The following is a 26,846-nucleotide window of genomic DNA, read 5'->3' as shown; positions in this document are numbered from 1 at the left end:
GATAGGAGAGTCAGGAGCAACAGAAAAAACACAGGATCTTGTAACGCTGTCAGTAGACTGCCAACATGTGTAAGCCAACCGTGCTTTTCTCACATGTCCATTCAACAAAAGAGGAGAGATGAAGGGATAGGTGAAGGAGGGCAGGACGGTTGGGGGGAAAAGATGAGAACATGTTCTCTCAAAGGCTGTCAAACAAATTGATAAGGAGATTAGCTTTGTCATTCTGTCGGCAAGAGGAAAGAAGAAAGTGAGGGAATCCGATATGAAATGTTCACCCACCCTATTATCAGAGGGGAAAGGGGAAGAGAAAGATCAGTGGAGAGACGCACAGACATTTAAAGATGTTCCCAGACTTCCTCATTTATGACAGAGAGAGGAAGAGACACAGCATCACAGACAGGGTTGAACTGGTGGCACTGCTTATTATCTGAGAAAAAAGAGAGAGAAAAAAGTGGTGTGAACACAGAAGGAATAAAGGTCTTAGCGGGCAGAGAGAGGAAAAGATAGATATCGTATTTATTGAAGATCCTTCCCTTTCCTAGTGCCATTTTCATATTACTTTTATTTACTCTTGCTGTTATTACAGTTTGTACTCTCCATAAACTGTATAGGGTGTTTAGGTTAAATTAGCCCTTAACTACCTCGACTGCAAACACTACACAGCAATGTCATTCAACCTAATGTAATGACAATGAAGTAAAAGCACTTCATAATAGAGCACTTGCCTAAATGTATCTACTTACTTCCTACCACTGGCGTAAACCACAAACTGCTCTCTTATCTCTCCCTCTCAGACTCTCATTGCATTTCGCTGCCATCCCTCCCTCCTCAGTCTTTGTTATTTCTCCTCTGGTCAAATAATCACCCCTCTGTACATTTAAAGCAGAATCCAGCTCCAGAGGCTTATCTCATTTAATCAGTTTTACCCATTTTTCAAAGCGCTCCCATGTTTGAGTGTGTGTTTGTCTCTTTCCGTCTTTCACACACACACACACACACACACACACACACACACACACACACACACACACACACACACACATGCACACATAAACACAGTTTCCCTCCAGCTAGACTGGAGCTTTGTGTGTGGCTTAATTTAGCAGGTCTAATTTGTTCTCTCCAGACCTGCCGAACAGATAAGAAGGAGGAGGAGAAGAGGCAGAGGGAGGAAAGGAGGAAGTGAGAGGCAGGGAGAGGCAGGCAGAGAACGAGGAGAAGCAGCAGTGGAAGGAGAGAACAGGTGTCTGAGATGGTATCGGCATGTCAGCTAATGACTAAAATAACCTGAACTGAGAGAGACAAAGAGAGAGAGAGAGACTCTTGTGAAGAAGTAAGTTATATGAAGTGGACTAAGGTGGATTAGATAAAAGAAAAACATTAGGGAAAGTGAAACAGTCGGTATAATTGGGGGAAGGTAAAGCAGAGTCACACAAGGAAGCAAACAAAGAAAAAAAGTTAAATTCTTGCTGTGTTGACACCTAAAACACTTTATATCCAAACCTACTTTAATCTCAGTTTGTTTGATAAAAATCCTTGGTCCTAATGTCTTAGATACGAAGACCCAACTTTGGCCAAGCTGCATGCAAGCAGAGCAGCAGACTCAGTCCTCCATAAGTGTGACTACTTTGGAGGAGTTGTGGAAGGATAACGAACCATAGCTTTAGCTTTAGCATAAATTTAGCTGAATATTTGGTGTTGATCCATTGCCACATCTTGGGTTTACAGATCTATCGAAGTAGATTGCTGCAAACTCACTTGCAATTCTGCTTGTGTGTACGTCACAATATGAACCCAAGAAAAATGTGTTCTTTAAAGCTAAATGAAAATTCTTAAACAGTGACATGTGGGAAAAATGGCACATCGCTGCTCATAATGAGCCTATATGGCTGCTCATTAATTAGTTAGGCTTCATGTTCTCCTTCTTTAAACTAGCTTTATGGTGCTTATTTGAACCATCAGTATGTCAAATGCTGATCTAAATGAGGTAGTGCTGCACAAAATAGCACAAGTCAAAAAAAAGTTGGATATCTTGCTAATGTTTGTCCAATGGGGGTATTTATGTGGCTAGATATAAACAGAAGTACATGGAAATGTATTTCTACTCTATTCTTAAAATTGAAACAGCAATTGTGAGTGCAATTCCATCATTTGGGTCAAATTTCAGTTGATATGCGAGTGTGTGAGTATGTGTGTCTTTATTTCACATCTGCTAAACCACCCAAACGAGAGACAGACAAATAAAACCCTGTAGGCATCACTGCAGTCAGAGGTCTAACTTGTTATTTATGTCAGTCACTGTTTCCTCCTAAAACATTGTTTTAAACTGGTGTTACTCACCACCTGCACTGCAGAATTACATGAAGCAAAGGGTGCATTTCATTGTACAAGAGAATCTTTTTATAAAGGCCCCAAAAATGTCTTTGAGCATCTGAATATGCCATCTATTTACTGTGAAGGGAAGCTTTTCTTTGTTTATGTTTGTAAGAATATTATTGATTTTCTTCTTTTTTTTTTTTTCATTGTTTTTCGTAGTGTTCCTAGTAAGTGCAGGTACGTCAAGCACAGAGAGTATCAGTTGCAAAACTTTGTGTCTTTTCTTTTCAGCCATGCTTGGGATCATTGTCCTGGTACATAACCCAATTGAGACCAAGCTTTAGCTTTCAGATGGCCTCACATCTGACTCTAGAGTAATTTGGTATACAGAGGGGTTTAGAGTCAACTCAGTGGCTGCATGGTGCCTGGGTCATGTGGCTGCAAAACCAGTTGAAGTCATCACCCCTCCACCACTTTGTTGACAGTTGTTATGAGGTGTTTGTGCAGTTAATATGCTGGGTTTGGTTTTCACCAAACGTAGTGCTGGGCGTTATGGCCTAAGAGCTCTATTTTGGTTTTCTCTTATGCTAACAGAGTCTCAGGTGCAACTCTTTGATTTTTGGGAGTTTCTCTGAACATAGGATGGTCCAACCTTGGGCTAAATTTGCTTGTAGCACACATCTAAATGCTTCAGACCACCAAGTTGCTAAAACGTCTGCTTTTATCGAGGTGCTCAGACTTGCTGATAATCCGTTAATCAAGTGCATTTGATTATCAGCACCTGGCTGCTACTTACCCTTTTAAATCCTACAGAAACAGTAAGGAGCCACTGCATAGAGTCATATGACAGGACATATGTTTTGCATACTGACTAAACTCCTGTAATCCATTAAGTACGAGCCTGAATTATTCCTAGATCAGGAGTGACACCAGAGGGTCCAATCTGGCCCACTGAATGTTTTTGCCAAGTAGAAAAATTGCAGTAAAAGTGAGTGGGTTTTTTGAACTGCAAATTTCATTTGAGTCAGAGGTGTGAGTCATCATTGCTGACAAAGGCATTACCTGTGGGTTGCCATGCCACACAGAAGCCAGGTGGTAAAGCCAAAGAGCTTTGCCCATGTTAATTTGCTTTGCAACAATAGCTTTTCTGGTAAACAAAATACTGAATGTGGAAAATCTGAGACGTGTTGTTGGAATTGCACTTATTTCCCTCGAGGCTTCTCGGACAAGACATCACCTGTTTGTTATGTATAATCTTTCGTGAAGAGTTTTAATCACTTGAGATCTAAACAGGCCGTGTGGGGTCCATGGACTAAAATTTCCTGCCACTGATCCACAAACCAAACCTCCATTGACACAGCTGCAGGAATAACTGCATTAGTTTTTGGTTGAATATGTATTACAAAAAACAAGAGAAATAAATAAATACAAATTAAACAAGGAACTGTAACAGTAAGTCCTGTCAGTTCTCTAAGCTGAACATTAGCTCACGACTCAAACATAGATGAGACAGCATAAAATGTGGTCAGTGTGACTTAACTTCTAACTTAAATGTCCTCTGGCTGTGAGGGCGATAGCTGCTCATGCAGGGTAAAAGTTGACAGAAAAATGCTCTCTCCCTCCTCACCATCTACTGCTCACTTAATCCTCAGCTGCTCCACTGTCCAACTGTACAAAATGGAGGTTGAAAAGGGCAGCTCCCTGATGTCCCGCCCTGGGCTGCTACTGTAAATAAGACTGCATCCTCTCAACATTAGAAAATGTGGTAGAGTGCCTTGAAATATTAACGTTGCTTCCATGATTAGCATTACTTTGTTGTTGGAAAATGAGATTCTCCTCTCTGTGTGTCCTGTAGAATTGAAACTTTTCTCCTGACTTTTACTTCCTCTTCTCTGCTTTATTCACGTGATATTTACAAAGAATCTTATTTAGATCTGCTAACATATATTGTTCAGGGCACATTGCAGAACTTTAATCAGTTAATCTGAAGATAATGACCTGGCCTGCTTTTATGTTAATCACTTAGGCTTGTCTAATGTTATAAAAAAAATACGGTGCTGAAAAACAAAGCAGGATTTTCTGATAAAGCGTGACTTAAACATTTGTGAAGCATCCATCTTTTCATCCATTTTTGATCTACTAATCCAATTCACAGTCACTGAGGGTTTGGGACCTATTCCAGCTGTCACTGGGCAAGAGGTGGTGTACACTCTGGACTGAATTGTAGCAACAAAATAGTGCTACAATTCAAAATCTGTTTTAGTGAATAAGTTCTTCCCACCATATGAACATAGCAGCAATCTGCTCTTAATGCTCCCATTTCCAGAAAAAAGGTGTTTAATCCAATATGAGAACTTTAGAGAAAGAAATATCCTCTGGACCTGATGAGTTTGGTAGTGAATTTGGATTATTTAATCATTCATTACTGCAGATGCATCATTTTGTTGCTACAGTTCACAAATTAATGATATCTTTTCAGTATCATCCAGGAATTCCCTCCTACCCTCGTGAGACCGAACCTATTCATTATGTCCTCTGCAGTGGACAAAAAAAAGAAAGTTACACTGAAAGATGTCTGTGTAGGTTCTCAGTCAACCAGATCATGGTGAACTTCTTCTTCAAGAAGTCCAGTCCTTCTCTTTTCAAACTCCTTAGACTAAACTGAAAGACACTGTTTCCTCTCAGGAAAATAGACAGGTTGATGATTTAGTGCTCTCTTTGGATGCTGAGAAAGCTGTTGACCAAGCTGAATGGTCTTTTTAATTCACTGCTTTAACAAATTTGGTTTTGAAGACAATTATAGTGGATGGCTTGAAGATCCTGTATGAGGCCACTATTCTTGTTAATGGTCTTAGATCAGATAGCTTCCCAGTACATCAAATGTACTGAGACTCATACTGGTGAAAGGGCTAGACAATAAAAGAAAATACCAAATAGACAAATAAATAATGAAACATTAATAATGAAGCAAGCATTCTGCATTAATATGACATTGACCTCGAGTTGAGTTGAAAAAATTCTGTTTTTCATCTTTTTACTTTTTACTAGTACTGAAAATTTGTTTCCATTGCACGAGAACACATTTTTAAAAAGAATTATCTCTGTCCATGCCCTGTGATGAGTCAAGTCTCTTTATTCAATCCTATTAAGGATGACATGAAGCTTTTGATCTTAAAAGGAAACGGGACTAGGCATCTCTAAACATGCATTTACTCAAGCACACAGGCGTGTTTTTATCACTGCAGAGGACATTGCATCAACGTACACTCATTTCCTGTTGTCTGTTAACCAGGCGTTAGGTAACCAAACATGACATAAACCTTACCTTACCCTAACCTTACCATGAAAATTTCATAGTATGAGTCCTCATAACATGAGTAATATGAGTGCAAACACACACATGCTCTTACACCTTCTGACCTCATTCACAGCTGGTTTGGGTGTGCAGTTATTTGTATGAGTACATTTATCCAAAGGCCACATGGAAGAATCTGTTAAACAAAAAACCTTTGCACACCGACTATCTTTGATGTCAACTCTATTACTAGCACACACTAAGACAAAGCGAGGGCGCTGTGTGTTTGAAGTCCAGTCGAGACAGATTTACTGTTCCACATTGACTGGGGATGGTATTTAAGACTCTTCAAGGAGAGGGATTCGATAGCTAGAGAGATTTTATGTGTGTGTAAAAAGTGTGATCTCTCAGACATTGTGTGTGTGTGTGTGCGTGTGTGCGTGTGTTTGTCTGTGTGAAAACAAAAGGGCAAAAAAGACAAGGAATGTGTGAATGAGTGCCAAATAATTCAGTCGGATGAGCGTTTCGCGTCAAAAAATGCTTTGACCAGAGTCTGATTACGTTCCCAGACAGATGCACATACAAAGGCATGCTGTGACCGGCTTCATTGAAAATTCTTTCAGGATTTCACTGACACACTGACAGTTTACCATCTGGACAGGCAGATACCTGAATGTCTTGGAAAACATGCGAACGCTCCACCCCGTATCCTGCAAGTTGACTTCAAGGGCAGCGACTTGAACAGTAAAAATGTGAGAGCATTGAATTGATAGATGGAAGCATTTACCTTTAGCAAGCAGAGTTTCCATTCTCACTCATCTTCACAGTCCTCTCCTAACCTTTACCTAGGATTTTATTTGCCTGACTTCAAATCCAATCATCACTTACAATAACTGTAGTTTCGCTGATATGTGAAGAAAAACACAGTTTGAGAAGATGTGGAAATATGTGCAGTATGACTGTGATGTCTGAGAGATTTAAGAGAAAAGGTCACTTAGGTGGCATTATCACTACACTGAAATACATACCAATAGTGGTTATAGGTCAGTCATTCACACCATGGAGCAGATACACTTAGGTTTCTTCACATAGCAAACCATGCATTAGAGGCGTATGCTGCAAAAGGTCACAGGGGATGGTGCAGTGACTGGGTGGGCTTAGAAAATGTTACTAAATGTTACAGACTTTGCCAATAAAGAAAATGTTTAATGTCCTCTTAAGCAGCATTTAAAGGTAATTCATCTCATCCCAACAATCTTAACCTCAACTTACTCAGTTGTATCCACATTTCTGCATTGTCAGTCACCTTTGATGTGTCACGTGTCATATCCATGTAGCCTCTGTGTGCAGACTTTTTAGGAGCTTATTCAGCCATAAGCAATAACACCAGTTATTTCCATTTTCTTTTTCTGCAGTATGAGTCTCCTTTGCCTGCATTGAACACCAACTGGGAGGCTGTCACCGTGCCCATGTCGGTAAGCCATTCTCACACAAACTTTATTCATGAGTTATTAGTATAAAAGCCTGCCTTCCAACACTTCCAACCCGTGCATAAATGCATTTGTAAGCACACCAGGAACAATGACTTGTAATTGTAACATATGGACCATTTGCATAGGCCAACACTCACCCACACAGAATACATTATTGCATGCATGTACTGTATTTAATATGCATGAACCTTACAGTGTCAAATGACTTGCTTCCTTAAACTAATGTTTAAAGTACGTTCCGGAAATCAGTGTAATTTCTGTAAGAGTATGTTCTTTGACTTATCTGATCATAATAATTAATAATAAGTGGGCTTCTGGCTGTGAGGAAATTTTAATACATATGGGTTGGTTATATAAGTATGTGGGTGCACGTTTTACACTAGTACATATACTCTTATACTCTTACAAGGATTAGATAATCCAAAAAGAAAAGCTAATACAAATGGTAACAGATGACAATGTCTTTATTTAAACAACAATGCAAAGGGGCTTTAAACATTTTATTTCAATATTCAGTTGAGCTCTTGTGAACATTTATTTTATAAGAGATTGTTTCACATTTTGATAGGAAGATTTACTGATACTGAAATTATCATTTTTATAGGATACTTATTAAGCCACTTTATTTAAGAGCTTACAATAAATCTTAACAAATCTCAGCGGCTCTTGCCTGTTTCTACATTGGATGAATCCACGTTTCCCCCTTAAATTGCTGAAGCCTTATTAGGACCCATGTTCTCTGACCTTAATGAAAGTCATTGCTGATTAGGGCAGTCAGTGTCATACCTATAATGTCCAACATATCATAATAATTATACTCCTAGAGTAGTGGTCATCCAAATATCTTTTGTTTAATCTGGTGCTACGTTTTGTGCACCCCTGTCCTGACTATTGTTGGGAAGAACTGACAAGAAGGAGATTGTGATTTCAAGAGTGTATGTTCGATATAAGAACATGTTTTTAAATAGCAGAAATTCTGTGTTTAATGTTTTTCCCCACATGTGTATATCTCAGACAGTAGGTTGACATATGCACAAACAGGTGACATATAGCTAAAAAGCATTGTTGCAAAGATTTTGGCATTAACAATATTCACATGAGGTTTAATAGGGTTCATTGTATTGTTAATATGTGCAATATATGCTGTAATGCTCATGTTCAACCATGTGATGACTGGTAGCATTTTCAATTTTGATACAAGGTCAGCCTCACACTCAAGAGTGCTTACAGGCCTGGATGCACTCATTCATTTGAGCAGAAGCGCTGTGTGTGTAAAGAGTGAGCATTTACATTATAGTAAATGGAGTTTCTTAAAATCCAGATTTTGCTAAGTTTATAAATCTGATGTTTATTCAGATTTTTCAGAAATCTGTACAGAATTCTGATCAGAAACAAACAACAGCTCCAAAGTTATGGCTGTTGCTTCAGCTGTAATCCTTTAACTGTGGAAATTTAGGATAAACTGTGGAATTTAGGATAATTGAAATAGAATTAAAGAACTAGTTTTACTCTTGACCTTTGCAGGACAGTGGTGGCGGGAAGGTGTCAGCGGCGGTCACAGAGCAGGCACCTTTTTCACTCGATGATTTAGACAGAACCATAGCTGCCTTTGACACTGTGGAGCAGCTTCTCAGATCCCTCAACCCAAACACATGGAGACAGGACCTGGACAGCATCTACACTCAAACACACATACATTATAGATCCAGGGCCTATCACCTGGCAGGCAGACATAATAAAGGTAAGTTTTACATCTTATGAAAGTTTGACCTTATCTGACCTTAAAGAAGAGGTCAGATGCCCAAATTAAGATTATATTTATAATCCCCTTATATAATTCCCTATATGCCTATATGCTGTCAGTATAAACAGTGGCAGTAAAAACATAATTGTGAATACTCTGTATAGCATTATTATCATTTTGACCTTGAAATCAATCTGTTGACCTTGAAGGAGAGGTCAGAGGTCAAATGTGACATGATATTTTAAATCTTTATATGTTGATAATACAAACCACACCTGTAAAAATCATAGTTTCTAAGTTATAAGCTTATTATCTTTTACAAATAAATCATTAAGGTGACCTTGAACACCTCTATGCTGTTATCAGTGTTGGGCAAATGACTTTGAAAAAGTAATTAATTATAGTTACTAGTTACTTCTTCAAAAAAGTAACTGAGTTAGTAACTGAGTTACAAGATTCTAAAAGTAATTAATTACTTGAAAAGTAACTATTGCATTACTTTAAAAAAAATGTTTAACCCTCTGGGGTCCAGGGTATAATTGGCATAAATAATTGGTATAAATGTTTAATGAATCATATTTCATAACTTTAAATGCAAATATAAATTGTCAATTTTAAAATCAAGTTTTGCAAACAACAACGTTATTTGCAGCCATTTACCTTTTACCCTATTTAAAAAACAAAAACAAATTCAAACTATTTACAGAACAATCAGCTGTTCTGCATTCAATAAGATGCCACACAAATTATTTGTGCCACTCCAAAAAATTATTTCTGTCCACTGTAAAGAAGAACATCACAGCCTGATACCTGCAGGTCTGACAGCAGCAGGTGTATCACTCCTTTTTCTACCTGGAGACAGCAGTCGCCTCATTCTTCTGACACACAACGCAAAACTATCCACAACACCACACACTAACTACACAAGACAGTAGCCATTATTCACACCACTGCTCATTATATAGTGTCTTTGTAGACTTATGTGTTGTAATGAGACCAGCTAACTAGTAGTAATAATGAACTAGTTTATCTTCAGTCAGACAGTCAGCACACAAGTGGATGCTGGGGTGGTGGAGGGGTTGAAAGAGCAGACAAATGTGGCGCTATGTCAGAAACAGAGATGGGAAATCTTGCAGCTGAAACAGGGCGTCTGGTATATGACACGAGGACGATGAGGCTTTTTATTGCGTGTGCTGTGTGACGCAGTGCAGTTCCTGAACCACCTCGCAGGCTTCGCTTCATTTGATGCCGTAGGATGAAAGTCATCCCTTTTTATTGTTCTGCAGATGGTGATCCTCAAAATCTCTGCTGCGTGCACAGTATTTCTCCTCGTGCCGCTGCGGTCGGTCTCTGGTAGCTTGAAGGGGAGGGGGAAGAGCGTGAAGCCTTGTGCTGACCCAGACAGACCCAAACAGCAGGAGGCCCATTCTAACATACCGAGCTATACATAAAACTCAGTGCTACACCACTGCAGAAGACGTCTGCTGCTGTAATTTGAAGGAAATTAGTCATGTAATAACTTTGATGGAGCAAAATTGTTGCTGGATGTTCAAATATAGCGCAGATGACAGCCAAAGACAACCCATGAAAAGGTGTATTAGCCAGCCTCTGTCACTTAAGAAAGAGATCTGTTGTAACATTAGGCTTTCTAGTAGGTGAGTGCATTAATACTTAATTTGGCTTTTAGGAAGGAATATATAACAGCAGGAGAAACACGCACATGCACTTCCAGCATAGTGATCAAAGTAACGGTGACAACTAAGAGAAGTCTGATTGACTATGATTGAAAAAGGAAACTTTAAAATATTTTTTCTGTTAATACCAGAGATCTTTTTTTCGGGGGGTGCTCCATTTTATGTGCAAAAGTATTGCCGTAAGTTGTTGCATCATCGAATTGCCCTTTGGGAGGGTTTATAGTGAGTCAGTGACAAGTTTAAGGCGAGACAGAACAACGCAGCTCTTTACTGTGAAGTCAATGCCAGCGACCTGCAGTCATTCAAGCAGCAGATTTTATCCTTGGGGATACAGACTGCAGATGTCTTTGACTAGATATGAAAATTAATATGCTTATTCCATACACAATAGAAAGGGAGTGTTTGTGTGTGCATGTCTGTAAAAAAATGTTCAAGCTTGCAGCATTTGCAGTGCTTTTGAGCCATCTCTCTCCTGTTTCAGTCTTTCTACCCGAGGGCTGTCCTGTTCCTTAGTAAATATTTGTACTTGACAGCAAATCTATCTCATTTATTAGTGCACGTGTGCGTGCGCATGCTGGATTGGCACAAGGACGAGGCTCTGTGTAGGGGCAGTTAGTGCATTTTGCAGGACTACCTAGAGCTGCATAGATGCTGCAGGTCTTCGATACACAAGTATAGCTCTCTCTAATTGGGAATTCAACCTGTGCAGTGGAGCAGAAATCTGCCACAGTCAGCAGCTTGGCTTTGCTTTCATTAAGACACACATACAAAGACACCCACCTCTGTTCTCATGAAAGACAGCGAGCCAGATGATAATATTAATTGGGTCGGCTCCAGGTCCGTAAAGTAACTCACACATATTCAGCCTCAAACAATTTAAAATGAAGTCGTCGTAATGCTAATACAAATAAACTAATCTTCAAAGAAACTGAGGGGTAAACACTGGAGCAGAATATGTTTTATGATTTTCCACACGTGCTCAGACCCTATGATGTGTTCACGTTGATACTGTGTGAGTGACACAGTCATTCTTGGAGTGTTGCTTGCTCATCTGTCTCTGTGTTCTTTCCCTCCCCTTTCCACACCAGTGCCTTTCTGGGATTATACTCATTCTCCTTAAACAGACACCTGCAAGTCTCACACATACACACCTGCAAGCTCACAGCATAAAAAAGAACCCCGTGCCTTCACCGTCAACCGTAAAAGCATGTGCCTTACCCCCAAAGTACACAAACACACTTACTGGATTTGCTCATTAGAGGCAATGCAGTAGCATAAGTCTGAATGTGCTGCTGTCACATTGTACAATCTAAAGAAACATTACCTCACAATTCTGTCACCAGACATGAAATTATCTCTTGCTGAAAATGTGTCTTTTTTTATCTTTAGTAAAATCGCAGACTACCTACATGATGGGTTCACTGTCATTTGCAAGCATGGACAAGGAATAAAGGCTATAATATGGTTGTAAATGTAGATTCATTTAGTTCAGCTGTATCCACACTTGACCATTCTCCAATTCAGGGTTGTGGGTGGGAGGCTAGGTCCTATCCACTTGTCATAAGGGGAAATAGACAGGATACGCCATGGATAGTTCATCACAGGGCTAATACGGACTGACAGATAACCTGATTCCCTCCCATCCACAATCTAGGGCCAATTTAGAATCACCAGTTAACCTGACAAGCATGTTCGAGCACCGGGGACCACCCAGAGGAAACCCGTAAAGACACACAAAAGACCCCATCCAACCAGATGGTTCAAACCAGGAGTCTTTTTGTTGCGAGGTGCCAGGCTCCACATGGCAGTTCTTTCCCTTGTTAGAAAGAATTTGAGTAGCAAATGATCATTATTCTTAATTTCCTGACATTTTTATATGTATAATAAGATTTATTCAAATGAGCAGATAGCTTTAAACTGATTTCACACTATCTTCTCTACTTATCCAATATTGTCACACAGTTGTCCTCATTTAACCTGCTAATGCTCACACAAACACTGACATTATCCACTTTTCATTTAGTCTGACGCAGATGTGCAAATATCAGCTGCCTGTAAGACAGAAATCGAGGATTTTAAAGGAAGAGGCAAACGTGTGCAGCACCTCAACTAGAGATAGCTTTCATTTGATGCATTTCTTTTCTATATAACTCATAAGTCTGTTCTTAATTTCTTATGACCATTTTACTGAAAAAGGAGGCCTAAAACAACCATCATCAGTGTTATAAATGCAATATACATAGAGCGCTATCTACCTTCACTTCTCCTTCTCTCTGCCCTGCCAAAGGAAATGATAAAATCTTTCCCCGCATTTCTCTCCTAATGGCAGCCATGCTGTCTTGCTGCCAGTGTTTTTGGTTTGTTTTTTGTTTTTTTTTTGGGGCGGGGGGGTTACAGCACTACCTGAACTGCTAATGAAGCTCTGCTAATGCTGACAGTTTTACCTTTAAATTGTTTCAAGTACATATATATGGACAAAAGCTCTGCTAGGGTTTGAGTGCTTAAGCCACGACTGTACTTGATTAGTTTAGGGCTTTCTCCTTGTACTCAGGGAGGACAGTTGCTTTCTACTATAAAGGTGAACGTATCAGCAGTATCTTCTTGTTATGTTGCTTTTGCGAAGCTCCGACTCAGTCATGCATCCCTGAAGTGGTTTCTGCAGGCGGTGGAACATCGGACTGTGGTATAATAAGTGCTGAAGCTTTGGTACTCGAGTATGACTCCAGCAAACTCTAGGAGACCACTGAATAAACATTTAGAACTTTTACATCTACTTTTATCAATGCGATAAGTAAATGAAAGTGAACTGTGTAATAATTTCTTTAAAAAATATAAAAAAACTTGTGTTCTTATCCACTTTATGATTTCTATGCCGCGTGTGTTGTAAAGATTCACTGCCCTTGGTATGGACAGTGCAATGATTATTATTCTGCTGATGACCACAATCAGTGAGCAATCAAACCACCACTGATTGTTGCTCTGCTTCTGCTGTCTTTCTTCTATTCTTCCTCTTATCTTTTTGCCTTCAAACCGCCTGTGGTCTCTCTGAATTGCTCCCAGATTAAATTAAAACACTCGTGCTGTTTTTCACAGACAAAACAGCACGAGTGTCGGTTTCATTTCTCTCATTTGTCTGTGCATAACTGAGATAACTGTTGTAGTTCTCTGCTTAACCACATTACAAATCAATCTTTTCATCACAGTTGTTTGTTGGCATCAGAACAAATATTCACCTTCTACATTTTCACCGAGCAGACTTATGTGAATAATAAACGTATAAAGATTCTAGTCGAGCTCCTGGATCTGAATCTTTAGCAACAAGTGCTTTAATTAATTATTTTAAGTGTCCACCTGTCAAATAATTGCCTTAATTCCCTCAAAATGAGTTTTGAGTCATTGCAGCAGGTCCAGTGTGTGCTAACTAGGTGATTTTTCTTCAAAGTGATGACACAAAGAAAGGCTGTGATCTTCAATCAATGAATGCCCCCTGCTTTTTTTACTGCATCTCTTTCAATCCTCTCTCCATCTCTACAGTCACTTGTCATTGAAGTTGTCCCCATAACTAATAGTGTCTCCACCTCTCAACCATTTTCACTCAGTCAATATTAAGGATATTTTTAATGTAAATCACTCCCGTCCTTCCACGCCATTCTTCATTCTGTGCCTCCACTGTCCCAAACATTTGTCTTTATCATCACATAAAGCAATAACTGACCTGTCTCTTTCAATCTTAGTGTTAAAGGGAACTTTGCAGTGTAACACAGTATAAAAAGAGCTATTTTCCTTAGTGTATTTCTGTCATACCATAAAACACAACAGATTAAAAAAAGAGAAGGTAATTTGCTATTGTAAAAATTAGTAAGTCTTGATAAAAAGCACAAAGCGAGAGGGAAAAAAATGTGATCGTTTATTAATTTGATACTTTTCTGCATTATTGTCAAGTTGATCTGAACCGGCTTCACAACGATGTCAAGTGGTACAGCTGTACTCCTCGCAACTACTCTGTGAACTTGCGAGAAGAGCTGAAGACCACCAACGCCGTCTTTTTCCCTCGATGTCTGCTGGTGAAACGCTGCGGGGGCAACTGTGGCTGTGGCACTACTAACTGGAATAATGGTTGTACCTGTCAGGCCTCCAAAACAACGCTCAAACTGCACGAGGTAGGTTTAGCACCATGGAGGCACTCACACCGAGTTCAGATAATTACAGATTTCCAGACCACACAGCATCACAAAGAAAGAAAGAAAAGACGTGCAAGCTATACAGACACCCACACAGGCACACTAAGATATTTGGATCTCACAGTAAACCAGCAGAAATCTTTTTTATATGGGGAAAAAGAGCAGAAAAATTAGAGGGTGTGAAAGGGAAATTTGCTACATATTCCCTCTACTGCGTCTATCTGGTGAGCAATGCCTTTCAAAGATGTTTTCCATAATGGCTCATGTGATATTTGAGACTTTTGGTGTAAGAGATGATTTTGCTACTGTTACTGTTGAACTATGATGGAACTAGATGAGTCCACCAGAAGAAGCAAATTGTAACAACCATTACACTGTTTGTTAGTAAAACTGTTGTTTTCAATACATTCTGTTTCAAAAGAAAAAAAAGTTTCTTGTCCATAAAAACAATAGTTCAAATCATAAACAGTTTAATGTACTCAATATTTTTCCGTGAATGTTTGTGCATATTGCAGCTGTAATTATGCAGCAGTACATGGGATCGTTAAGGGTTCTTCTTAAAAAGTCTGAAAATTTATTCAGCAAAAAATCGCCCTAAAATGTCTCACACTTCACAAACTTTTGCTGTCTTCATTAAATACTGAGAGGGAGCAACAAATCATATTAACCTTGGTCACACATGGCGATGAATGAGTCAATGGACAGAATGTATAATTACAAATGTACTGTAATATTTACAAAGTCCAGCAATACAAACGGCATATATATATATATATTGTGAAATCTTTTTTAACTCCATTCACCCCTTTCTGCTCATTACTTCATTTAAATTCAATTCAATTCAGCTTTATTCTATTCATGTAGCACCAAATTACAACAACAGTTGCCTGAAGGCACTTTACATTCTAAGGTATAAAATACAGAGAAAATCCCAACAATTGTATGATATCGTATTGAGTGAAAAAAGAAAGGTGAAGGTGAAGAAGAAACACTCAGTGCATCATGGGAAACCCCCCAGCAGCCTAGACCTAACTAAACTGTAAAAGTTGAGAGGGTTCCAGTCTCCCAAAACCAAACTGGGAGCTAGTTCCACAGAACGTATCATTAAGCACTGAGATTTATCTGCAGTAGTTCTGTAAGAACATTTCTGCGTCTATTACAAACAAAGAAAAACATTCCTATAATGCACTTTTATTGCTAAATGTAATATATCAGAACTAAGACTAATACCACATGAATCATATCAAATTACAGGCCCATCGTAGACTAATAGGATACTTTCTTTCTACTTTTTTTCTTTGTGTTACTCAGATATATGAAAATCCTCAGATACATAGCAACATTTAATTACACTAATAGGACTATTTTTTATCAGCACTCCCAAATCCAAACAAAAAAACATCAATTAGGCCATAAAAATCATTAATTTAGGTTTGTTTTTTGTATGGTGCAGCGAGTCTGGTTACAGAAATGTTACAGAAAGGTGAAGCAGATTTATTCAAGCACGAGAACGACATTTAAAAGTTCCACATCGTGCTGGGTACACGATGCTGCGGAAGGAAGAGAGTGAGCGAATGAAAGAGGGACTGAGAGGAAGTGATTTAGATGCAGAGTGAGGGACAAGCAGGGAGAAATTGGGCGAGTAGTAGCGAGGGCTGCATCAACAATGAAACAGCAATGCACCATCAGTCTCGCGCTTTCTCCCCACTTCTCTTCTCAGTGCTTTGTATGCCGCCTCTGTCTTTCTCTTTCTAATCTCTCCATATCTCCATTGTAAGCATTCTGTCTCTCCCTTCCTCTCTCTCTCTCTGGGTTTCCATCATCCTTTCATTCTACCCAATTCCCATTTTCAATTTATCCCTTTGCAATCCACCATTCTTGTTCTTTAAGCCTGCCATTCATTCTTCTCTGTCACTTCCCTCCATCTCTTTGTGTCTTTGTTCTTGCATAGCATCATTATTGAAACATAGTCCATAGGGCTCTCTCTCACTGTCTCTCTTTCTCTCACTGTTAAAAATCATACAATGACAGTTTAGACAAAAGTGGGATTTGGGGTTGTAATGGTGCTATGTGTGTGAAAAGGAAAAAAAAGTGTATTGTGTCGGTACACATTGCACTGCAGAGTACAGAACCACTGCAGTTTGGGTTCTCATGAGTGTGTTTGTGTGTCTAAGAGAGAGTAGGGTACAGAGACTGTGACTTCCTTTGTTCACTCTTCTCCTTGCCGGTAATCACGGACCTGTAGCTGCTTCCTTCAGTGACTTAACTTCTCTAGAAACACGTTATTACTCACACTAACGTTTCACTTCTGGGAAGTCCTGACATTAATCATTGGTCGCGTCTCTTTCATTGAGCTTTGGAAAACAAATTTGCTGCATCATTTGTGGAACAGTTTGTACCTTTGCTGTATTTTTACATTAACAGGAAATGCAGCAAATGGTGACTAAATCAAATTATGATTTCAGTGCTATGTATTTCCCAGTAAACATTTCTTTTGGTAACTTATGTTTTCCTTATTACCTGATAATGGGAAAAGCTCCTGCTCCCAAAGACTCTGAACACAAATAAGAAGACAGGTTAAGACATGAACAGATTTTTAGTGTAGCCACTTACAATAAACAGGGAGAACAGAAACTCCCGAAAAGCCAGGAGAAGATGATTTTCCATGACTACCCCATCATCGACTTTGTAATCTACATTTTTGACTTGCCCACTTGCTTCAAAGCCAAGTTTTCTGACATATTCAAATCCTCTCAGGTAGCAGTTCCTCTTTTTTGTTGTTGTTATTGAACTCCTGTAGTGTTTTGTCCCGACTGGTGTGCTTCCTCTTGATATTTCCTCTTTTATATTCAAACAGGATTCAACAAATACAATCACTTGACAACACAAAACAACGTCTGGCAACGAGACGGAAAACAAGAAATAATTTGTGCCCATTTTCATTCCCATTCTGCGTCCTTACCATTTTTTCCCTCTGTGCCTCTTCTAGGTGCTGAAGTACGCTCCAGACCCCATTCGGTATCAGCGCCATCAGAGTCCAAAGGTTCGCTGGGTCATTGATGAAATTTTCCTCTCACATCATGAACAGTGTGAGTGCGCATGTCCCTCCCAGCCCCCTCGCTGAGGCGGGCACATCTGGAACTGTTAGACGAGTTGTCCTTTCTATCTATTTTGCAATGGACTTCATATAATAATAGCACCGCTGACAAACATGCAACAAAGAAGAAGGTAACAATTGACTTGTAAACTGCAGCTCGCGTCATGACTTACCTTTCCTCTGTCTATGGGCCAAACCTGTAAATCCTGTAAACGCAACTCCCATCCCAATGTTTGCTATTTACCATTCCTGCAACTTGGTATTTCTGTCTTCACTGTTCGTGCTCCATTTAAACATTACATGTATGGTATGAGTGTTAACGTCTTCCAAAGAAATCCCCATTAAACTCAGTCCAATTTCTTTCCTCCCAAATTTTAAAACCGTCGTTGTTGTAAACTTAAATTTACATTTTGATGAAAGGATTTTAAGGGAGGCCAGCCTGATTGAACTGAACCTGAATTTTTCTCCAAGCCCTAGAAAAGAAGTCTTTTACTTTTATGTCACATGTTTTATTGCATTTTTTGTTTTAAATAAGACTGTTTCTAGAAACTTCAGGCAACTGCCACGAGCATGCTGAGATGAGTGAGTGTGAAACAGAAGGGGAGAGGGGGGGAGAGAGAGGGGATGGGTTGAAGGAAGTTTACACAAAAATAACACTTGATATGAACTACAACCTCCAGGCTAACTACAGCCCTCCACATTAACACATTTACATGCACACACATCCACTCCAGGCTTCCAAAACCCAAAAAACTGTAGTTATTTATACAGGATCCTGAGGCTTCTTCTACTTTGTCTGGATATCACGCTCCTCGTTATCTGTCCGTCCATCCACACAGCTCATGCGTCTTTCTTTTCTTTCTCTCTCGCTGCCTCCGAGTCGAACACATCAAAGAAAATGTCAGATCCGGCTCCTGCCCCGTGCCCAATTTTCCAAGCATTCCTGGCATTCCAGCTGCTAAGCGGAATTCTGCTAACGCGGATAAAACCGCGACACTTAGACCCTGAACGCACAGCAAAGGAAAGAGAGAGGGAAACAGGAAGTTTATAGGAGAGGAGGCTGATGGAAAAGGGGAAATCGAGCCTTCTATTTGTAGATCACCAGCACGTCGGGATAAGAGGAGCACGATGCTTTTATGATAGATTCCAATTTTTTCTTGAATTTTCTAAATGCTCGTGTGTGTCACAATCTCACACGCTGCCCTGTAAGTTTGCAGAGATCTGTGGGAATTACCGTGAGCGATGTTCTTGATCTCTGCTCATAACACAAGCAGCACTTGAGTGTGTGTATGCGTGTCAGTCCCCCTGTAGCAGCGCAGGAAGAGGTCCTTTTGTTTAAAGGGTGGAGGGTTACCAACAGTCTGTAAGAGCTGGCAGCGGATCCAAGCATGTGAATGCTCAGCATGTGACTGTGTGTGCATGTGTGTGTAGCTGTCGGTTTAATGGAGAGTCAAAGCAGCAAAGCTAGAAATTAAATGAAACGCTCACATTGTAACACTGAATTATTATTAATAGATGACAAATCTGGGTAAGTTTAGGTAAAATGACAGATTTCTGAGGCGCTCTGCTGGAAAAGTGTACAGGTGTATGTAGAAGGGACTAGAAGGGACTACAGATACTTTACAGAACAAACATCTAAACGTAAATTATGATTTTTTTTAAACAAAAGCCAAATCATCTCTGAATCGCTAATAAATATTTTTTAATTTCTATGTGTTATTTCATTGTTAGACTTTTGGTACACTCAGAAAAGTGTTTTTCTTATCGCTTCTCATTGGGTTCTCATTGACTCTGCTTAGAGTCATCACCATCACTAATCAGCATATCAGAGACATCACATTCTGCAAGTTAAATTCATGCTGTGTGGTCAACACACAATGACTCAAGTCATTTATGTTATTTCAACAAAATGCTGTGTTTTGCCAGGTCAACATTTTAGGCTAAAACGTTTTTAAATGCATAGTATTGTGTTGAAGTAACACAAGGGACTCAAGTTAACTTTCTCCAATAAATCCAACTTAAGCAGAATCTTTAAAACCAACAGTAGTGAGGTTTGTTTTTTTAGAGTGCATAAGGACATCGGCTGCTGCAGTTTCTGGACCATGCATATAAAATAAAGGAATAGTTTTTACATGCAAATTGATGTATTATAAACGTAGCAGGACCTGTGGTTGTGCACCCGTGTGTGTGTGTGTGTGTGTGTGTGTGTGTGTGTGTGTGTGTGTGTGTGTGTGTGTGTGTGTGTGTGTGTGTGTGCATCCTGTGTCTGCCAGTTTGCTGCTGTTATCAGCACATTCCACTGTTGCATGCACCAGTGACATGCTCTTTTTTCCATGTAGCTGTTTTGTTTTCTCCTGCAGCTCTTGAATATGAGATCACATGTATCTCAGCGTAAAACTTTAACTAGTTTCTTAGGTCAAACACAAACAGAGGGCCTTTGGGAACATTTGAGAGTATCGTACCTTTCAAAGAGATTTGTTTCAGTTTCCCTTCCCAGAATTTCAACAGGTGGCTAAGTAGTTTTAACTCAGAGAAAAGCTGTTGATGTCTGTTTTAACGAACAAAAGTCAACCTCTGTTGCTCCATTCAAAATATATTAAAGACAAAACTGTATGCTTTACCTAAATAATTTATTGTCTTTTTCTGTTGTTTTATTTAAAAAAATCAGTCTGTTGGTTTTGATAAATAAAATATTTCAAGCATTATTGGCTCGAATGCTTTGTTTTGTGTTATTTTTCCCCAGCCAAAAAATGATTTTATCAGGTCTTTGCCCAGGTTTGATATGATATGGAACAATGACTTGTTTGATCACCTGTGCAAAGCAATGGCAAATCTGTGGCAGTTTTTTTTTTTTTGTTTGTTCTTTTGTTTTGTAGTGGATACCTCACACCCGATGTAGAGAAACACTGAGAACTGCAAAGAGCCAACGCAAACATAAGAAGAAGCTGTCAGATACCTTCTTACACACAGGACACAGGTCGCACAGGTCACCACTGAAACCGCAAATGCAATTTTTAAGAACAATGTAACACTAGTAGGTTCAGGAGGGGCTAAATAATTGAGCCAATCGAGTGTTTATTAGTTTTCCACAATCACTTTTCAGGAACGCCTCCACTTTTCTCTGAGCTGGTGATTCAGCTGCAGTCCAGCAACTTGGGAAAGATTTGGACAGCTGGATAATCGGACTGAGCTTTTATTTTTTTTCCCCGCTTCGTCATTCACTCTGGGGAAAAATAAAAATAGAAAAACAAAATCTCTTCATTGCAGCTTTATTTCCTGTTGCTGAGGGACAGATGTTACGTTGAATTCACAATGATGCATATTTTGTCATAATAATGCATTTTGTAATTTAACTGCATCAGTTTCATCAACACTTCTCGTAACGCTGGCACAAATTATTTTGTAATGTTGTCTGTGTGGTTGTTTTTCCAACATAATATGCTCACAGTTACATTATGGACATGTTAGTTTACTTTAGTTTGCTACTATCATAACAAGTATTAGTTAGAACTAACCAGGAAGTCAACTTGAACTTCAGAAAATATTAAAAAGATGTTGGGGATATAAACCAAATCTAATGCTGCTCAAACTTCTATATTAAAAGGCACATTCACACATTGCTTTAAGTGTTATTATTTTTAAACATCTATCACAGTGGTAGTTTAACCAAAAACCATTTGTCATGTGAACTATAGAAGCTTGAGAATTGAACCGCCGACGTCCTCTCTATGCTACTACCTGAATCATGGTAAACACACCAGGTAAGCATAATCTTTCATCATGCAGGATTAATGTGTTAAAAGGAAATGTTATGACTAAAACCTCCAAGACTGTTTTTGCTGCCTGACCTCTTAGCAGTCTCTTCATGACTAATTTCTTTGCTACCATCACTCCCAGCTGAGGATCGTTAAACAGCTGCTGTTAAACTGAAGTGCGTTCTGCAAACGCAGGTCACGCTTCAAGTTTGAGGTCAGGTCTCTGGTCCGGCCAATTCGTCCACACCAAACTTGCTTTCTGCAGTGGTGCACAGTCATGTAGAAACAGGAAGGGGCCATTCCCAAACTGAACTTTGCAGTTGGCACAATGCAGTCAGACACGGTGTCAGATTTTACATGGCCCACCACTTTGTAGTTAAGTTCCTGTTGTTCCTTATCGCTTCCACTTTGTTATAATACCACTAACAGATTACTGTGGAATATTTAGTATTTAATTTCACAACTGAACTTGCACAGGTGGCGTCCTATCACTGTACCACGCTGGAATTCACTGAGCTCCAGAGAGCGACCCATTCTTTCACAAATGATTGTAGAAGCAGTCTGCATGTCAAGGTGCCCGATTTTATACACATGCGGACATGAAAGTGACTGGAACACCTGAATTCAATGATTTTGATGGGTGAGCGATTACTTTTGGTATTATAGTGTAACATTAGTGGGCTATGACCCTTATTAGGTGCCGTGGTAATCACACAGAGCAGATTAAAGCAAATCGACTGTGTGTGATATTATACAGGTCAACCTCACAACAACAAAGTAGAATGCTTAGGTCATCAGTAACAAGGGCTACCAGCTAATGTGACCCATGGCACTGTCACTACCACTACAAGGCTAAACATGCACACTGTCTGCTGGATTCATCTGTAGAAAAGAGTTTGCTGTTTCAAGTCGTAATACTGCTACCCTTCCCATTTTATCCGAGTCTTTTTTACATATCTTAAGGCTGTTTCCTGTCCCAGTTGTTGCTGTGGCAACCCTTCCTGTGCTCTTATCGTTAAACAGCAGTCTCCCCTTATACAGCCCGACAGTCACATCCCAGTACAAACAGCCAGACATTTGTCCATCCATCCACACTCCATCCATCCATCCTGAGTAGTTTTTGAATTACCCAAAGAGAGAGAGAGAAAAAATCCAACAAAGTACACTGCTCTGAGTCCCTATGGACACGGAAAAGACTGAATATGAAACATAGAGCGAGATAAACAAGAGTGACCAGAATTAAGATTGAGCTTTAAAAAAGTGAAGTAAACAGAGAGAGACTGTAGGGAAAGGCAGATCAATCAGAAAAGAGAGAGAGAGAAGGTCAGAGAGAGACGGGGCATGTTTGTTTGAGCCCATCATTCCTACACGGCTATTTTCGAGCCTGTCAGCAGCTTCTTATCTTTTCCTTGTGGGCAAACACACACAAAATGTCAACTCACTTTGTCTTACAGATTAGGCTGCCCTCGGGCTATTTTCATTTTTTCTTAAACATGCATACATTTAAATGACTGTCGTGCAGCCCCAGTAGTGAGGCTTTCTCATTCTTGACCTGATTCTCTGCTTCCTCATCTGTGCCTTAACCCTCCACTCAGTCTCTACTCCACTCGCTCACACTCGTTTAGCACTTTCCTTTAGATCGAGGTGTGTTTCACGCGGTCTTTCTGTTATTTCCTTCTTATTCGCATTGACTCAGTCTCCCCTCTTTGTGGCGTAATGATTTCTGTCTTTCTCACAGCATCAGGAGGAATCATAACCCAACCAGGAAATTAAACCTGGAGGGAAACATTCAAGGACCTTCATTCAAACCTCTGTTATGATATTGCTCTCCTGCCACTTCTTGTATATTTTATATTCCTTTTGTCATCTCCCTTTCTCTAATGGCGTTTAAGTGTACTTCTGGAAGCAATGGTAAGGAGGCTGTCAATTTTCAATCTTTTTTTGTGATTTATTAATAATAGAGTTAGTATCTTACGATCATAATACCTACCCGTGCTTGTGCTCTAACTGATTTATATATATATCTCCTTCTCAGCTGACTGGTGGTAATCCTTGATGATTTAATCTGGAAGATCTGAGGAGTCTGACAAAAGCAGAGGCAATGTTACAGATTAAACTGCTGCTCTCCCGCCTTATTTCACAGGACTTGAAGTTATTCATTCCATGTGTTTGTGTAATGTGTAATGTTTAGTCATATTACAATTACCCATGTTTTTCTAGTTTAAAGGTCAATCAAATGGCTAAATTAAATTGTAAAAGTATTGCTCATAGTGGCCCTTCAGCACTACTGAAATGTTGAGCGTCTTTAAGCTTGTTTTGGTTTATTGCCCTGACAAAGCTAGCATTAGAGATCACATGGTCATTTTAAAAGCTTGCTTTTTAACATTTTTGTGTTCATACGAGCTGCAGTGCTGTTAAACTTGTCAACACTGAGTGCGTTTTTGTCTATCAAAACTTAAAGTTGAGTCGAAAGCACGATTTAATCTAGGGAGGAGGTTGAATTGTGCTTAATTAGCCTGGACAGTAGCGGGGATGGAAAGAGTTGGGTGAACTGATTAAGCGACAAACAGATTTCAGTGAGAAGAGAAATACACTTGACAAAGACAGACAGCGCCAGACAGGAAGATTTGAGGGGGCAAACTGATGGGAATTGACGGAGAGGAGAAGACTCATGAAGACAGAAAAAAAAGGCCTTAAGACAGAAGTGAGCGTTTGAGAAAAAGCGACACATGGGCAGATGATGAGGAGGTGGAGGATAGCTGATGAAGTCATTGAGGCGTGTAGGAAAGAATGGTGAGAATATGACCCTTAACTGAGACACGCTGTAGTGAGACAGCATTGCCCTACATCGCACACAGTGTGAACTGACATGCAGCAGAGACGAATGGGAGGAGCGCTGTCAATCTGTCCTTTCTTTAAAAAAAAGAAAAAGAAATTGTCTCCTCTTCTCCAGACAACTTCCAAGATAACAAAACAGCTTCTTTATGAGTATTTAGTCTTCAGCCACTTATATCACTCACAGAGTAACATGTGGCTGTTTTACTTTGTTGCCCACACGTGGGTGAGGATTGTCCTTTGGCCACTTTGGAAAACATTGCACAGTTTTTCTTCCCTTTGACTGATTCCTCTAATTACCCTTTTTACTTATACGCACACACATACAAACACCCGCGACCTGCAGCTCTTCCTCCTTGTCCCTTGCCCCCATCTTTACCCTCTTTCACACTACATTATAGAACAGCTTTCATTTAGGTATGAATATTAGATATTTCCTTTGAATAATGGAGAGAGACTTTATGTGAGGAATCTGCAGACATAGAGAGAAAAAAGGACAGTCCTGCTCGCGGGTCTTCACTTGCACATTTAAAATAGTCCAATAAAAATGACATTCTCACATCCAAACTGTCCCATTAAATAAATGATTTACTTAAAGTGCAAGGCAAGAATTCAGGTCTGTGTCTTTCTGTACACTGTGTTGCTTCAAAAGGTGGGAAACTGGAGGTGTCTGCTTGCGATGCAACTGCAGCTCTTTCTGATATACTGCGAAGAAAGAGTACTGTGTTTTCTGAGTGATACCATATTACAGCAGTTAGTGAAAAGACACCGATTTTTTTCTTTATTGGGACATTTTATGGTGCTTGGTGCTCTCTAGACATTATGGCGGTGGAATGCATTAAAAGTTTCACACATGGCTTCTAAAAGAATGGAGACAAAAAACAAATATCAGACTTTCTTTTTTCAGTTCTCGAGAAGTCAGGTTTGAGAAATTACGTTTATAGTTGCATGATATTGGAAGAGAACAGGGAATTACAGAGAAAAAAGGAGAGCGAGGAGGGTACAGGAAAAAACAAATAACACAAGCCCCAAGGCGCAGGATACACTCAAATTTGATAAAAGTGATTCACTGCTGTGTGTGTGTGTGTGTGTGTGTGTGTGTGTGTGTGTGTGTGTGTGTGTGTGTGTGTGTGTGTACAGGTGTGTGTAGGTATTACTTATAAGAGTTCATTCTGGCAGGAACCTCATGGCACACTTGATTCTCGCAGCCTATTCAATTGCCTGAATTATCCGGTGCACACACACACACACACACTCTGCTGTGTTTTTGGAGCTTGAGAGGACATTACTTTGACTCTCATACATTTAGTTGGGAACTTACCCTAATCACAAGTCACCATTATGTTCACAGGATCAATCATATCCATGTGTCTCCTCATTGTAACAAGCTATGCAATATGCTCTGGCATGGAATGTATTGCACAGCTCTTCATTTGCATAATCATTATGTCTTTATGCAAATCAGAAGAGTCAAGTGTGACTCAGTGCCTCTGGAAAATCCCAATAATCTTTTAAACTAACCTTTCCTTATCTACATGCCACTGCTGTTTAATTAGCAGTGGCATGTAGAAAGAACACAGAGTCAACTTTAAATGCTTTCAAAAACATGCCAGTGAACTATTTCTGTAACAGAAGCAAATTTTGCAACCGCGTTGCAAACTTTACAGTTTATTTTAAATCGGACTGTATGTAAAGGATGGACACCATCAGCATGATATTACCAATTGATTTTGGCCACCATCCTGTTGTTTTCTAAGGAGCTAAGAGTGATCATATTTACAAGGATAGGAAGTTGCATCCATAGATTCATTAGCATTTATGCACAGTCGCACATACCTGCTAGTGAATGTTAAATAAGCTAATAACTTCTCTTATCAAAACTGGTGCTCTGACCTCTTGGCCTGTAACTCACAGCGGGCTTTGATTTTTTGCCACATAATCCCACACAGCAAACCTGGTTGTTCACTGGCTCATAACAGACATGAAACTTAGCAGACAGCTGCCAGTCACAGAGTCGTTGCAACTTTAAGTCTAAGCGGCACCTGAATGGATGAGTCATTAAAAAGTTGATAGCCTTAGTTAATGCAATCCTTTTTGTACAGACTACATGTCTTTAATGCTTGTAATGTGGGCATTGTAACACTGCAGTCTATGGGGATTGACTCGCTTTACTCACCAGCCTCAAGAGGTCACTCCAAGAACTGCAGTTTTTGGTACCTCCATGAAAACCTGCAGAAAACCTGCAATTAGTTTTTGTTCAATTAGCCACAGCTGAGTGTATATATGGTTGTAAGAGACTGCTGTACAGGGATAACACCTGCCAATTATAGCATGTTTATCTTCTTTTGAAAGCTGTGAAGTGGCAACAACACACTGACGTGAACATGTGCTATCACACCTATCCTTGTGCTTATTTTAAGCTGCATCTTCAGGCGA

General features: G+C 39.6%; 1 protein-coding gene across 2 annotated transcripts in view; it reads left to right on the top strand.

Annotated features, from left to right (window-relative positions):
• Positions 1-18,427, top strand: part of pdgfd (platelet derived growth factor d) — a 52,735-nt gene extending 34,308 nt beyond the window's left edge. For both annotated transcript variants that reach the window (XM_085245688.1, XM_085245687.1), the window contains exons 4-7: positions 7,027-7,086; positions 8,629-8,845; positions 14,485-14,702; positions 17,713-18,427. In XM_085245688.1, coding sequence (XP_085101814.1) covers positions 7,027-7,086; positions 8,629-8,845; positions 14,485-14,702; positions 17,713-17,847 — 630 coding nt within the window. In that variant the 3' untranslated portion in view covers positions 17,848-18,427. The remainder of the gene's footprint in view (positions 1-7,026; positions 7,087-8,628; positions 8,846-14,484; positions 14,703-17,712) is intronic.
• The last annotated feature ends 8,419 nt before the right edge of the window (positions 18,428-26,846 follow it).

Source organism: Mchenga conophoros, linkage group LG14 (assembly GCF_057382185.1).
Source record: "Mchenga conophoros isolate Kocher_MC1m ecotype Shallow Benthic linkage group LG14, M_conophoros_male_GT1.1, whole genome shotgun sequence".
NCBI lineage: Eukaryota > Metazoa > Chordata > Actinopteri > Cichliformes > Cichlidae > Mchenga > Mchenga conophoros.
Note: the sequence above shows the minus strand (reverse complement) of the source record. Positions and strands in the feature narration are given on the sequence as shown.